Source organism: Phascolarctos cinereus, unplaced genomic scaffold (genome assembly GCF_003287225.1).
Source record: "Phascolarctos cinereus isolate Bilbo 61053 unplaced genomic scaffold, phaCin_HiC Scaffold_3;HRSCAF=262, whole genome shotgun sequence".
Lineage (NCBI taxonomy): Eukaryota > Metazoa > Chordata > Mammalia > Diprotodontia > Phascolarctidae > Phascolarctos > Phascolarctos cinereus.
This window is the reverse complement of record NW_027555736.1, coordinates 120,382,816-120,397,012: the sequence shown is the minus strand read 5'-3', so window position 1 is coordinate 120,397,012 and position 14,197 is coordinate 120,382,816. Positions and strand designations below refer to the sequence as shown.

The 14,197-nt window shown below is 40.8% G+C and overlaps 1 protein-coding gene across 7 annotated transcripts; it reads right to left on the bottom strand.

Moving 5' to 3' along the window:
- Positions 1 to 263: 263 nt before the first annotated feature.
- On the bottom strand, positions 264 to 11,783 carry DET1 (DET1 partner of COP1 E3 ubiquitin ligase). 7 transcript variants are annotated; one of them, XM_020964730.2, is made up of 7 exons: positions 11,609 to 11,783; positions 10,303 to 10,338; positions 10,021 to 10,165; positions 8,632 to 9,732; positions 5,380 to 5,570; positions 2,580 to 2,771; positions 264 to 992 (listed from the first exon to the last, which is right to left on the bottom strand). In XM_020964730.2, exons 4-7 carry the CDS (start codon positions 9,715 to 9,717, stop codon positions 803 to 805), a joined length of 1,659 nt encoding a protein of 552 aa, XP_020820389.1. In that variant the 5' UTR covers positions 9,718 to 9,732; positions 10,021 to 10,165; positions 10,303 to 10,338; positions 11,609 to 11,783; the 3' UTR covers positions 264 to 802. The 7 variants fall into 7 exon arrangements, with proteins under 7 accessions (XP_020820389.1, XP_020820419.1, XP_020820397.1 ...); XM_020964760.2 differs by lacking the exon at positions 10,021 to 10,165; XM_020964738.2 differs by lacking the exon at positions 10,303 to 10,338.
- Between the last annotated feature and the right edge of the window lie 2,414 nt (positions 11,784 to 14,197).

Genomic DNA, 14,197 nt, shown 5'->3' with positions numbered 1-14,197 from the left:
TAGATGACATATACTTAATTTGTCTGAGCCTTATCTTCCTCATCTGTAAAATGGGGATAACAAAACCAGAAGTGCCTACCTCACATGGTTTTTGTGAAGATCAAATGAGATAATGTACATAAAGTGTTTCGCAAAGCTTAAAATACTCTACCTTGGCTATTTTTCAGGAAGTGACTGACTACCTTTTAAAAATCAAGAATTTGAAAAGCACAGCAAGGAATCTGAAATAATCAGAACAAACGATAATCTTCAAACTGCAGATATAAATAAGTAAGAAAATATGCCTTTTATTTTTACTTAAAAAGACAGCCTCAATTTTTGGCTAAATGAAAAGGAATGAGCAGGGTCTCAATTAGTTATTAGGTCTGGCCACAATGGCAACCAACTGCTCTGCTTCAGGCTGCATACCAATGTCAAGAAAAGAGGAAAGAAGGAAAAACAGTGGAAAATTCTCATCTACACCTCAATAAAATACATACACACAGAACTCCCCCCACTCAAAATAATTAAAGGACTTAATGCTGGGCAATCTCTTGTGGAAAAAGTGGGAGACATTTAAATTATTTCATAGCTAGATTTTTTTTTTTAAAGTAAGTTATCCTGGGTCCAACTCCTCTCTTCTGGCTCATGTTTGAGTGACTATAGACCAACCAAGGTTGACCTACACAGACCCTGGTTCCAAAGGAATGATGCTGGCACCTGAAAGACTCTGCTTTCTAATCTGCAGAGATGGGAAGGGGGTACAAGTCTTAAAAGGCAAGACAACTTGGCTTTGGTGGATCCCCAGCCTTTGGGCAACACCCTATGTGCAGCTGTGTCGCATGTGGAAGTTGACAACATACTCAGCATTAGTCCTTTGCACCGAAATGGCAAAGGGCTCAAAAGGGTGGAAGGTAAAGGCGACCAGGCGTCGGACTGTGTGGTTGATGGGGCGGCCCAGCAGGCCTGCCTGGATCTCAAACTTGAGCAGACCAGAATCCCGGGCATAGAACCTGAATGGAAGACGAAAAGAAGGAAAAACAATAGTATTTATGTTCTCGACCATTTTAGGTCCCTTCTACTGTGGGGAGGCTAACAAATGACCAATATGCTTCATTATGCTCCCTACTCTTATCTGTTCTAAGGGCAGCGAGGTGTCAGCGGATAGAGAGTGCCATGCTTGGGAGTCAACATGACCCGAGTTCAAACTTGGCCTTAAACACATTCTAGCTGTGTGACCCTGAGCAAGTCACTTAACCTCTACCTTACTTTCCTCATGTGTAAAATGGGAACAATAATAGCGCCTCTCTCCCAAGGTTGTTATGAGGATTAAATGAGATAATATTTATAAGGCACTCAGCACAGTATAAGTATTATATAGTTAACTATTATTATTATTCCAGATTTTCAAAACAAAGAGGTCTAAAGCAAACTATGAAATCACAAATACTTTTAAATTCTATCATTCCTTGAGGGTTATTTCCCTCCAAATGATGATCCCAGTTACAACTCAGTCACCTTCAGAAGTCATTCATCTTAAAACAGCTAGGCCCATTACAAAAGGTAAATTGTTACTTTGAAAATATTTAATCTGGTACATTCCATCCCATAAAAAAGGTAAAATGTTATAAGCTTGTTCTCCTTTTAATAAAACACAATGAAACCAAAGACTTTCGTAGCCATCCCAGCATATCCAAGCAATTAACCTGAAGAGAACAAGGACCTCTAGTGTCCTCAGTGATAAGGACACAAGAATCTCATTGGTTTCAAGAAGCAGTGAGTGGACGTTCTCATGTAGTGATAGGTTTTCTTAAGTCAGCATAGTCTAGTAGAAAAAGCACTGAGTTGATCAGGAAATCTGGATTTTAGTTCTAACTCTAAGCCCAAACAAGTTGTATGACCATAAGCACGTGGCTCAATCTCTCTGGATCTTAAAACTAAGTGTTGAATGAGTTTATCTCTTAGCTCCCTTTCAGTTCTAATATTCTATGATTCTTTAAGTATGGAAGAACCTTAAACAGAACAGTATCAGTACCAAAGTGTACTTCTGTACATTGTAATTCCTAGCCTAAAATTTCCCAAAATAGGAAAGACCTCCTAATCTTACCTATTCAACAAACTGCCCCAATTCCCAAACTGCCTCTGCATATGCAAACTACCAGGTCACCAGGGCTGATCTGATGATTTGGAAGTATATATAAGACTACATGTCTTGACTTTACAAATTATAATTATGTAATGGATTATTGGAATAATTACAGAATACCCTTTTCTGGATATCTTTAAAAAGAGAAGACACACCTATATGTCTTAAATAATTCACCTGATAACAAGAGACAGGATTAGAAGAACACTTGTGAAATCCATTCTAGCACTATGTTAGATTAAAGTAGTAGAGTGATCATGTATTCTATTATTTTATAAACTTTCTATCCTTTCTAATGAGCATATGAAGCTGTGGGAGACATGAAAAGTAGAAAGGACTGCAAAATCATGCAAACCAAAGTGACTTCTGGCACAAGAGAACTGAATGGAGAGTCAGCTTCCTCACTTCCTTATTTTTTTTTTAATGGTGATGGGTGTAGTGTGCCCCTTCGTACCTGATCGGGTGATCTCCACAAGTCTTGGGCCGCTCCATGACTGATACCCACTTATCGTCATAGCTGAAGAGAGACAGATCGAGGTAGGGACTGCCACTGTATGATTGGGCGCTGATGGGGAGCTGACCAAGCAGCCTCCGTACTGCCTCCGTGTGCCCTCCATATTTTGCATTTACAATAGTGTCTTTAAATCTGAAAATCAATCAGTATAGCAGAAAAGCAATGTAGGAGACATTGTCAGAGAGCACATTAAAGTTCAGAGTTTAAGTCTATAAATTTATGGGTTTGTAGATAAAATATTACTGCAAATAATACAACTCAGCTTGTTTGTTTCCAGTATTATAGGAACCCATTTCTCCAGCCAAAATGGTAGAAAAAGAGGGGATCCTGTTTCTAAAAATATATTTCACTTCAAATTAAAGGCTTAGAAATGGGGAGATGTGAAATGACTAAGGAAATCAACACAGGTTCCACAGAAGGACTACAGACAAAGGTTGACACAAGGACAGGAACACCAAAGCTCATCCTGACAAGCTATGTGAGCATGGGCAAGTCATTTCCCTCTCTCAACTCCAGTTCCCTCAGCCGTAAAATGGAAATACCTGTCATGAATAAGTATCTCACAAAGCTGTTGGGACAGTCAAATGAGAAAAGGTTATGCAAAGCAAACCTCAAAATGCTAGATAAATTTTAACTACTGTTAAATAAGGTGAGTGTTTGTGGCTATGGGTGAAGCCCAAGGACAAAAGACAACTTAGGAAACTCATTCCTGAATCAATAGCTTTCAAACTCATTAAAAAAACAACCCTAGATAGTAGAAAAAGAGAAAGCCTCTCTTGGGCTCTTCCAGCAGCATACACTGTAACATGACATTGCTAATTTATTTTTAAAAAGCAAAAAGTCAGCAATTTATAAAGTTCAATACTTAAGTTGCTACTTCAGGGTCTGCATTTCTATAGTTACCAGTACCTAGGACAGGAGACAGATAGCACTAAGCACAACAGAAAGGGGGGAGGAAGATATTGTGTGTACACACATGTAAATACATATATAAATATGTATGTATGCATAAATACATGCATACATATATAAAATATATGTATACACTCACAAATCATTACACAAAACTCCCATCTTAGAAACAGGCATGTATGTATTTACTATGAAAGTAACTTAATATTTCTTTCAATTCAAATAAAGATGTTTATTCATTTTTCTGTCCTATTTTGTTGCCTTCTTACATAATTTCCCAGTCTTAAGTGTAAAATATAAAATTAACCTCTGAATTAAAGACAACATTCCCAGGATTACTAGAAGAGAATACAAATGCAATCATAACTCACACTCGGGTTTTGTCTAAGGCAGTTTTGGGAAATGGTACACCTTATGTTCTGATCAACACGGTATTGTTGAATTAATAAATAGCTTCGATACTTGTCTTCTCTTTGCTAAGAACAATGGAGTGGCAGTTTCTCAAAGGTTCAAAAAATATTTAACATATCAGTATGTCATTAGTATCTATAATTCAAAGCACATTATTGGTCTAAAAATCAAGGAGAAAACCTCATTATCATCCTGTTTCCCTAGATTCATCAGCTTCGTTTTGATTTCTGATTCTTACTATATTCCTGCTTATAGCCATTACATAAAATTTGCGATGGGAGAAGAATACAAATGCCAAACACTTTCTTTTATTTCTGCTTGACATAGTCTTGGTATATGCTGCAAACTAAACTTTGAGACTGCACATATTACCCTACTGTCTTCTATGAAACATTGGACAACATACCATATTACCAGGGTTACTGGAATGGAGTAACCAATCCAGATTTTGGAATCAGCTCTTTATTCAATAAGACCCAATACAACTTTCCTAACATCTCTCTCATGCCATCAAATGACTTCAAGAAAAAAATTACACATGCTTGCTGATAGCTTTCTGCACATCCTCAAACCAAGACACTGATATAATAGAAAAAGTGGGCCATCTAGACACTATTCACACTCTGCTCAAAATTTTCAGGCGACTTCTGCCACTTGGCCTTTACCTTCCTTAAGTACTTTTACTCCTCTACAAGAATCCTCTATTCCATCTAACATACATTATTCATTATTCCTCAGAGATGGAATGCATTCTTATCTCTGCCACTTTGCTTATACTGTTTTCCCAATGTAGAATGCCTTCCCTCAACACTTGACTATGTCCTACCTTTCTTTCAAGGCCTAACTCAAGTTTCATCTTCCATGATGCCTTCTTAAACTGGTCTGGCCCTCAGTAATCATTCCCTCTTCCAGTTTCCTAAAGCACTTATCATTTGACACTTACTGTCCCATATTATTAATCTTTTATGCAGCAGGTACTACATAAATGTCTGTCAGACTGAACATGCTTTCTTTCCAGACTAGACTGCACTCCTTCTCAGGAACAGGAATAATGTTTCCTACCTCTTTGTATCCCTAGCACAGTGCCCTACAGAGTATCAAACAACCACAGAATTTCAAAAATAGAGGAGACTTTAAAGTCAACCACATTTCCCTCCTTGTTCCCTTCTCCCTTTCCTTCCCTACCATAATGGATGAAGAACCAGGGTCTAGATAGGATAAGTGCCTTGCCCACAGTCAAACAGTTCTTGGCAGGGCCAGCAGTAGTGCCTAAGTCTCCTGACCCTTGGGTCTACCACTTTTTCTATTACACCGTAAAGCCTCATTTGTAGGTACCCACTAAGTAACTGTTGTTGGCCTATGGCCAAATCTAGGTCAGGTAAGACATTCTTGTTGGAAGCCTATGTTGATAGCTCACCGGCGCTGGATCTGCCTTGCAAAGTTGTTGCTAGAAGCTGAACAGGGAAACTGGACGGCCTCACTGTGCAGGGTGGCATTGCGGAAGAGGTCACAGAAATTCTCAAAGAGCTCCAGCAATTCATCCGAGGTATTCTCAAACACTGCTATCACCTCTGTCGTCACCATATTGTACACAACAAAGAAGGAAGGCTGGAAAGGAGGAACAAATATAACTGTTAGCCAGCTGAGTATAACCCATGGCTAGGGTGACTCTTCATATTGGGCTAAAAATTCAAGCTACTCAAGAAAAACAAGAAAGCGTTCCTACTGTATGGGTCAATGGGGAAACAGGTCCCACGGCTTTAGGTGCCTCAGGGAGCCTCGACAGGCTTTATCAGTCAAATGCCTCTACGTCGCTACATTCCCCAATATAATTGTGTTGCTGAAATTACCAAGTTGGCTAGTTTAAAAAAAAAAAAGGTTTTCAATCTTTCATTTCAAACTGTGTGCTTCAATTTCCCTCTCCAACTGCTTCTTCTTTCTTTGCTCCCCACCCCACCTCAAGATAAAAATATATATTTTTTTAAAGTGCCAGATTTAATTTTATTTCCTGCTGGGGAAGTGATTTGCAGCCCTGTATTGGCTGCTGACAGATTATTTTCTCCTGTGTATGTACAGTTGAAAGTTCATTTTTTGGCATCTATTTTTCCTCTTAACATTTCCAACATGCAGAGAGGAGCCTTAAGTGCATTGTGTTTTAAAGCTGTCTCAGAAAGTTGTGTCCCAGCAGTATCCTGCTGCTGGACAAATGAAAATCCAGAGAGACATTTACTATTTATTTCTTGACAGATGCTCTATTGGCCAAAAGCATCTGTATTATCCACGTGGGATTTTGAGCAATTAGAACCATGGGAGGTCAGGGCAGTGACGGGGGGAAGAAGCAGAAGGACATGAAGTTTATTCAAATGCCACAGGCGGAAGTACCCAGAGCTACTTCGGAGTTCAGAGTTTTTTAGAGTGGGCACCTAGATATCCAATTCTCTCAAACTGCCTTTAGTTTGCTCTCATCAGCAATATAAGTCCCAGGATTTTTCCAGGGTCAATGAAATGCCAATCTGAAATCATCTGTTGGTTTCATAGAGGAAAACGAAGTTATCAAACATTAAGTATTTTTGACCTGGTTTGGATCTAAATCTCCATTACTCATTCCTGATGCAAACAGTTCATGCCACAGTATGGCATTTAGTATAGCTGAGATATTTAATCAGCCTATAATAAAGAAACTGGGTGGCAATCTGAGACCAATTTCCTAAATACTATCCCAAGGCTTCATATTTAAATGTATCTTTTACTCATTCATCTTTCATAATACCCATAGAAAGTGATGGTTTTACAGGAAGTGGGCAAAGAAAGTTTCAGTCTGAGGTCACAAATTATGTAAGACAAGAATTGTACCCTAGCAGCCTAATTTCTCAAGCCACAATTACCCTGTATCAGCCCAGAGGAAAAAAAAAATGGGTTGTTTTAGCTAACAATCAAAGGATAATCTTAATTGTGATGAAAATGATTTGACAATTTATTTGCCAAAATGAAAATTATCACCCAAACCTAAATAATGGATTTTCCTGCTTCAAGTTTTGTCTTATATTTATCTTTTCTACAAATCTAGGTCAGCTCTTTGATTTTGTTGTTTTACAAAGATATTACAGGAAAAAAGGGAGTTTAGCTATGCATGTTATATGATTATTACATGAATTACATGAACATGCAACTGGTTTCTCTTCAGCTAAGGTTTTCAGGAAAGTAAAAGGACAGGGGGAGAAGCAAAGGACTGTGGGGCAAATCTTAAGCAATGTATTCTAAAAGATAGGTGTTCACTAATGATGATTTAATGGGCTCACCATCGGATAACTATGGGGAAGAAAATAGGTTTCTGGGCTGATCATGATAGTTTCCACTAACAACTGAATCTTTTTATAGAACAAATAATCCACTTCTCAGAGGAAGCAGGTTGAAATTATTTTTCCATAAGCTAGCTAATAAGCTTTTTTGAGATACACAAAGGCCTCTAGTAGTGAAACATGGCCAAGAAAGAGGATCTAGAGCTAGGGGTTCTTCACCTAGTGTCTATGAATTTTAAATACACTTTTGATAGCTCTATTTTAATATAATTGGTTTCTTTTATAATTCTGTATATTTTATTTCATGCATTTAAAAACATTACTCTGAGAACGGATCCACAGCCTTCACCTGCCTGCCAAAGGGGTTCATGACACAAAAAACTTAAGAACTTATACTCCAGATGATTGGTTTAAATATATGGTTTTTTGCTTGCTATGGACAGATGGGTCAGAACTATTTATGAAACAATAGATAAGGCACTAGGAAGGTGAACAGCACAGACATCACACAAATTAATTTCTCCATCTGTCAAATTCAAAAAGGAAAAATTCCGAAAAAACAGGCAGTCTACTCTATTTCAAGATCAAATTTCAAAGAAACCTGGGTGCTCTTAAAACTTAATTGATCCTACCGATCTCTGAAAACTCTCTTCTTCCTATAAGCTCATTTAAAATAGTTAATTAATAGTTTAAAAAACTGAATAGACAGAAGCTGGACAGACATTTTATTTAATATGAGAAAAGGTTAGCTGTATAGTAGCTCTTTTACAGCCATATAGTCCAGATTATTCAGAAGCTAAATAAAAGAGCTTGTAGATCAGGAAGTTGTTCATTATTTCTGTTTTGTTTTGATTTTTTCAGTGTTCAGTAGTCCCTCTTTTAGTGTAGGGACAAAGTCAGTAAAAAGAGGTGAAACACAAATCAATCAAATTGTTTATTAATCTCTTTATAGAAAGATCTAGTGAGAGAGCTGACATTTTAATTACTGAATTGTGAAAATGAGACTTCCAATTATTGGAACATTTCATTTTGCCTCGATAGTCTGTCCCCCCATTAGCAGAGCAAAATCACTCAAGGTGGACAAATTATCCATGGGTAGCAGAAGCTTAAATGTTATCGAATTTTTGGCCATTCAGCAGTCACAGGACCTGGATTCAAATCCCACCTCTGATACTCATCACCTATGTGACCTACGGCAAATCATTTAATTTCCCTAGGCTTTAATTTCTTTACCTGTAAAGTAAAAGGGGCTGGACTAGATCATCTCTCAAGTTCTTTCCAGTGCTAGAGCTAGGATCCTATGATCTTACAGCAAACATGCATGCTCCCTCACTCTAAGTGTCTCAATAAGGCTGAACATCATCAAATACCTGTGATGGGTCCGTGACCCGTAGTGTCACTACATCTTCACTAGTGTACTTGATAAAGAGGTGATTTTCATCTAGAAGCTGCATCTTCCACATACGCAACTGTCGTAGCTGGTCAAAATATTGGAAGAAGCGCCTCTTGGCCATGGCACTCCCATCCTGCTCTGCCCGGCGCCACAAGTATACCAACAGTCGGTGTTTTAGGGAATTAATAAAGGGTTCCTTGTAGGGGTTGGCCATGCCTGTTTGGCTGTCTCGCTGTACCTCAGGGTAGACAGCTGAAAGGGTGAGCAGGTCATCCTCATAGCAGAATCGACCAATGGTACGCACATCAATAAAGGTGCCCTCAGGAGTGACCTGGAAGACATGAATGGTCTGCTGCTGTACTGAAAGAATGGCTAGTATGTTCTTATATAAGTATAGCCCTTGATTGTGGGACAAGATCACTTTATCACATTTGAACGTGCGGGTGTCACACAACCTGCCAGTGTGAAGATCAATGATATGAAGGGAATAGTCCTCCAAAGGGGAGCGGGGATTTGGTGTCACTGACTCACTGTTGCGATATACTTCATAAAAAGGAGGATGAGGCTCTTCCGGGAGGTAGGCAGCTGAACCCACAATGACACAACGGCAGTCATCTGTGAAGAGGCTACACTCACGATTTAGATGTTCACCATTAGCAGCTACATTGGTGATATGCAGTAAGACAAAGAAGCGTTCAAAGAGTCGGCCTCGGATGTTGACTGACCTCTGGTCATTGCCATTGGCCAAAATTTCACCCTCATAACCCTGCAGTAGGTCCTCTGCTGCTTGGCAGCCCTGGTACTCATAAATCTCCAGTGATGTCTGGTCTGAAGAAAAGGCAATAAAGTAGCGCCCATCAGGTGAAAATTTTCGAAGGAAGCAAGGTGGCTTTTCCACATTAACCACAGTAAAGTTGGGGAAGACGTTCTGGTGGAATACTCGAACCTGGTGCCAGTGGGTACCAGCCTTGCCTGAACTGATGCGCCGACGCTCCAAGCGGTGGATAACATTTTGGTTCTGGATTCTTCGAGGTTTGATTGTTGGAACATCATGATCCATCATCACACCATCTTATTTCTGGATGATTAAGAGCAGAGGGTCACAAATTAAAAGAAAAAAACCCAACAAACAAAAAACCCAAGTTCCCCTTCCACAGACACATCATCCCAGGGTTTACCTAACATCCTTTACCTTAAGTCACAAGGAAACAGTAAAATTCAAGTCTGTGTCTTCAACATGTGAACAATGGGAAGAGTTTAACACAGAAATGTCAAGTGTGCTTAGCTATAAAGGTGTTTATATAAAAAAATCTGAATCACTAGAATAAGTGAATGCAGAGTAAGAATTGAGTTATGAATTACTTACCTAAAACACATGAAGTCATTTTAAAATACTGCTATCGCTTTAACATTATCAGTAGCCCCAGTGTAGAGCATGGACTCTTTTAAAAAATGATTTATGAAGCATTAATTCAAATTTAACTTCACTTGAAGAAATTTAAGCACAGTACCTGGAATACAGTAAATGCTTAATAAATGCTGGTGATTAAGCACTTACTACTTATGAAGAGCTATACCAGGAATTATTACATGCAAAGCACTATATTAGTTAAGGACAATGACAAGTTTGGTTTCACTCCCACTTTACCTCATTTTATGCTGTTCTTCTGCTCTAAGAGAATCACTAAAAATTAAGGTAAGAGGAAAGTTCAGAAACAGTTTCATAAGCATCTTACTTGATTTCAGAGTATGCCTCTTCCATTTTTTCTGCAATGTTCTACTCTCCCCCTCCTCCCAACAACATTCAAACTCTCAAAAAGGATATTGGACTGGTGGGAAGAAGCCCCTGGCTTCTGATTAAAACTCTCCCACCCATGCTGGTTTTCTAAATTACTAAGACTCTCTGGAACTCAATTTCACTGGATCACAGGATTCAGAGATAGTTTAAGAAAAGAAAAAAACAAAACCCTCAGATCATCTAGAACAGAGTTTCTCAACCTTTTTCAATCTTTGGCTCTAAGTAAACCTTTCAGTTTCAACATGAAAGGAAACATTCTATAGTTTACCATGCAAAAGCATATAAGAAATAAAAGAGACTCGTTTTTCATAAAGAACACTTTATTTAGCAGGTAACATTTTTAGTATCATAAGCACTAACACTACTACTTTTGGAATATTTCATTAAGAAAACGCAACTATTTACCAATTATTTCCTCAAACCATTCAACAAGATCCTCATATCTTGGGGGTACCTCCACCCCAGACTGGAGAATCATGGTCTGGTCCCCTTTCCTTTTATAGATGAAAAAAAAAACCAACAAAAAACTTAAGGTCCCACGGTTGAGAAACTTTGCATGGATATGAACTTGGATGGTTCTTCTGCCTCCAAATCTGTTTCTCTTTCTAGGACACCTCACTGCCCCTCTCATCCATCAAAGACGGTTGAAGTAAATGATTTCTAAGGCCTTTTCCAAATCTAAACACGTAGGAGTTTGATTCTAAGGTGGAAAAGAACTCTCTAAGGGGGTGGGCAGTTTCTCCCCATTTCCTCCAAGAAAAGAGCAGGAAAGGAGCAGAGCTGGAGGAAAAGAAGTGGTGGAGCGGGGTGTGGATGGGGTCGAGGACTACCGTGGTGGGTGCGGAAAGCGAAGCAAGGCTGGGGTGGGCCACGGGCCCTGCCACTTACTACCTGGGTGACCTCTGAGGCCCCTTCCAGCTCTAAGCCCTGAACCTTCGACAAGGAGGGGGCGTCGAGCCCGCGGGGAGCACGACTATCGGGGCCGGGGCTCTGTTAAACCTCGGGGCACGGGGGCACGAGGGCACGAGGGCGGGGGGCAGGGGAGGAACGCGGCCCAAGGTCCGGGTGGCCCGGCCGGCAGGAGAGGAGCCCGCGGCCGGGAGGAAGGCCCAAGGACCTGAGAGGCGACGAAGCGGGGGAAGGGGAGCGTCCTCACCCGTCCGTCCCGCGCCTCCCGTCGCGCCGGGCTCATGAGGCCGGGGCGAGGGGATCCCCAGGCTGCGTTGGCCGCGCTCCGACGGCCGCCACAGCCACCGCTGCCACCGCCATGTTGCCACTGACGCCGGCACCCGGCGACAACGGCCGGGATTGCCCCGTTCCCCCCCCAACCCCCCTCCCTCAGCCAGCCGACGGAAGTGAGGGCCACGGAGGTGGAAGCGTGCGGAGAGAGCGAGGTGTCCAAGGTTCAGCGCTCCATCGCCTGTCCTGAAAGGGAGAGCGCGCCCCCTGGCGTCCGGAGGTGAAGTGAGGCCGCCTAAGCCCTAAGCGACCACGCCTGCTGAAATTGACTCAATAGCTAGCAGTCTTTCTCCTTTCTTGTTTGCGGCTCCTGGGTACAGAGGATCACGGGACAAAGCTGAAACATTTTACAGCCTTATCATTTTACTGATGAGGAAACTGAGGCACAGAGAAGTGAAGTCACATTTCTAATAGAGCCAGGATTCCAACCCTAATCCCCTGTTCCCACAATACATTCTGCTCACAAGCCATTACCCTCTGTATGTTACTCATTGTTGATTTTTCAGACTGTTGAATTCCATGTCTTGCTACAATATAGCAACGCCCAGAGCATGCTGATTTTTAAAAGATGGGTGAATTGTAGGGAGCAAAGGAAGGTGAGAGGGAGAGAATTCAGAACTGAAAATAAAATAAAATAATAATGCATAATAAGCAAAATAAAGTATATATAATAAAATAAATATGAATTTTAAAATATATGTTACATTTTAGAAATAAAGAATAGCCTTCGGCTTTCATGGGAAGCTTGGGATCATTAAGGTAACTTTGCAGTTTCCTGAAGGAAATCAGCCCAAGGTCCTCCTGTTCAATTCTGCCCAACTTGTCAGTCAGTATTATCTGTCCCAGGTATGCATATTTATGAACAGACCTCATAGGTAGTATTGTAAATATCCTCTGGGTATTGAGATATGTCTGTTTGACTTGAAACATAGTAATAACATATTTCTTGTAATATTTTTCTCTGAAGAGTTAAATATTAAAATCACACAAAGGGAAATGGAGAAGAATATCAAAGACCAAGAGTAAAGATACCAAGAGGGGGCAGTAGGTGACGCAGTGGATAGAGCATGCCCCGAAGTTAGGAGGACCTGAGTTCAAGTCCAACCTCAGACACATAACACTCACTAGCTGTGTGACTCTGGGCAACTCACTTAACCCCCATTGCCTCACACAAAAAAAAAATGCCAGGGAAATCAGATGGTCTAGTCCATGTTTCATGTGGAATTATGGCTAGGTATCTGGAGTGGTCCATTATTGCCCTCCCAATGTTAGAAAGAAAGGCCTCCAGCATTGTAGGTAGATCCTCTGTGGTGATGAACAACAGTCATACAAAACGGGTTGCAATCTCAACAGTGGAAGGAAACTTCCAAATCAATGACATCACAGATCCATTTGATCAAGAGTTTCCTCTTGGCCAGAGGGATCTTTTTAGATACCACTTGAAGGTACCCATCATTTAATAGCTACCCATTGCCTACTAGAATAAAATCCAATCTGCTGAATCCTTCCTAGTCCCCAGGCTCTTCAGTCTTTTAGTCTACTGATCTCATAGGTGAAAGAACCTTCAGATTTAGCCTGGATGGTCTATTCACTGGCTTTTAAACATTCACCATGAAACAAATTCCAAGCTTGCTTTCAGTTAGTAAAGGTATAGTGAGTGCTTACTATATGCTGATCACTTTATTTTGTGCTATGGATACAAAGACGAATATGAAACAGCCCCTGCCTTCTACCACTTCATTGAAGCACAATTCCAACCTATTTCCTCCATCATAGCTTTATTTGACCATGTTGTTATTGTTGTTCAGTTGTTTCAGTTGTGACTGACTCTTTGTGGGTTGTCTTGGCAGAGACACTGGAGTGGTCTGCCATTTTCCTTTTCAAAATCATTTTACAGATCAGGGAAGTGAGGGAAAGAGGGTTAAGTGACTTGTCCAGGGTCACACAGCTAGTAAGTCAAATCTTAGGGCAGATTTGAATTCAAGAAGATGAATCTTCCTGATTATAGGCCTGGTACTCTATCCATCATACCACCTAGCTGCCCATTTCTCTAACCACCCCAGCCCACAATTGTCATAGAATCATAGATTTATCAAGCCAGGAAAGTGCCCTGAGGAAGAGACAGGAGATGGCACTTGCCATCAAGCCAAACCACTGTTGTTGCCTCAAACATCTCCTCCCCTCAAATCTCAATGGATACAGGCCAAGACTCTTCACCTAAGGACCCCTAGAAAATGAATATTCTCTCCCACTGTCTCCACAGTCTGATCATATAGAGGGGCAACCCTTGTGGAGAAAGGGGCCATCATATCTATCCATATCAACTGCTACTATTTAGCTGGTAAAGCCAAGAGACCTAGAATAGCAGTCTCCCTGAGTCCTCCCCCCCACCCCCACAGACCACTGACTGTTTCCAGCCTGGCCCTGTGAGCCATCAAACAAGGGATCAACCGTTGTGGAGACTGGCAACCTGGCAACTTCCTCTGCAGGGTCTGCAGCCCCTGCT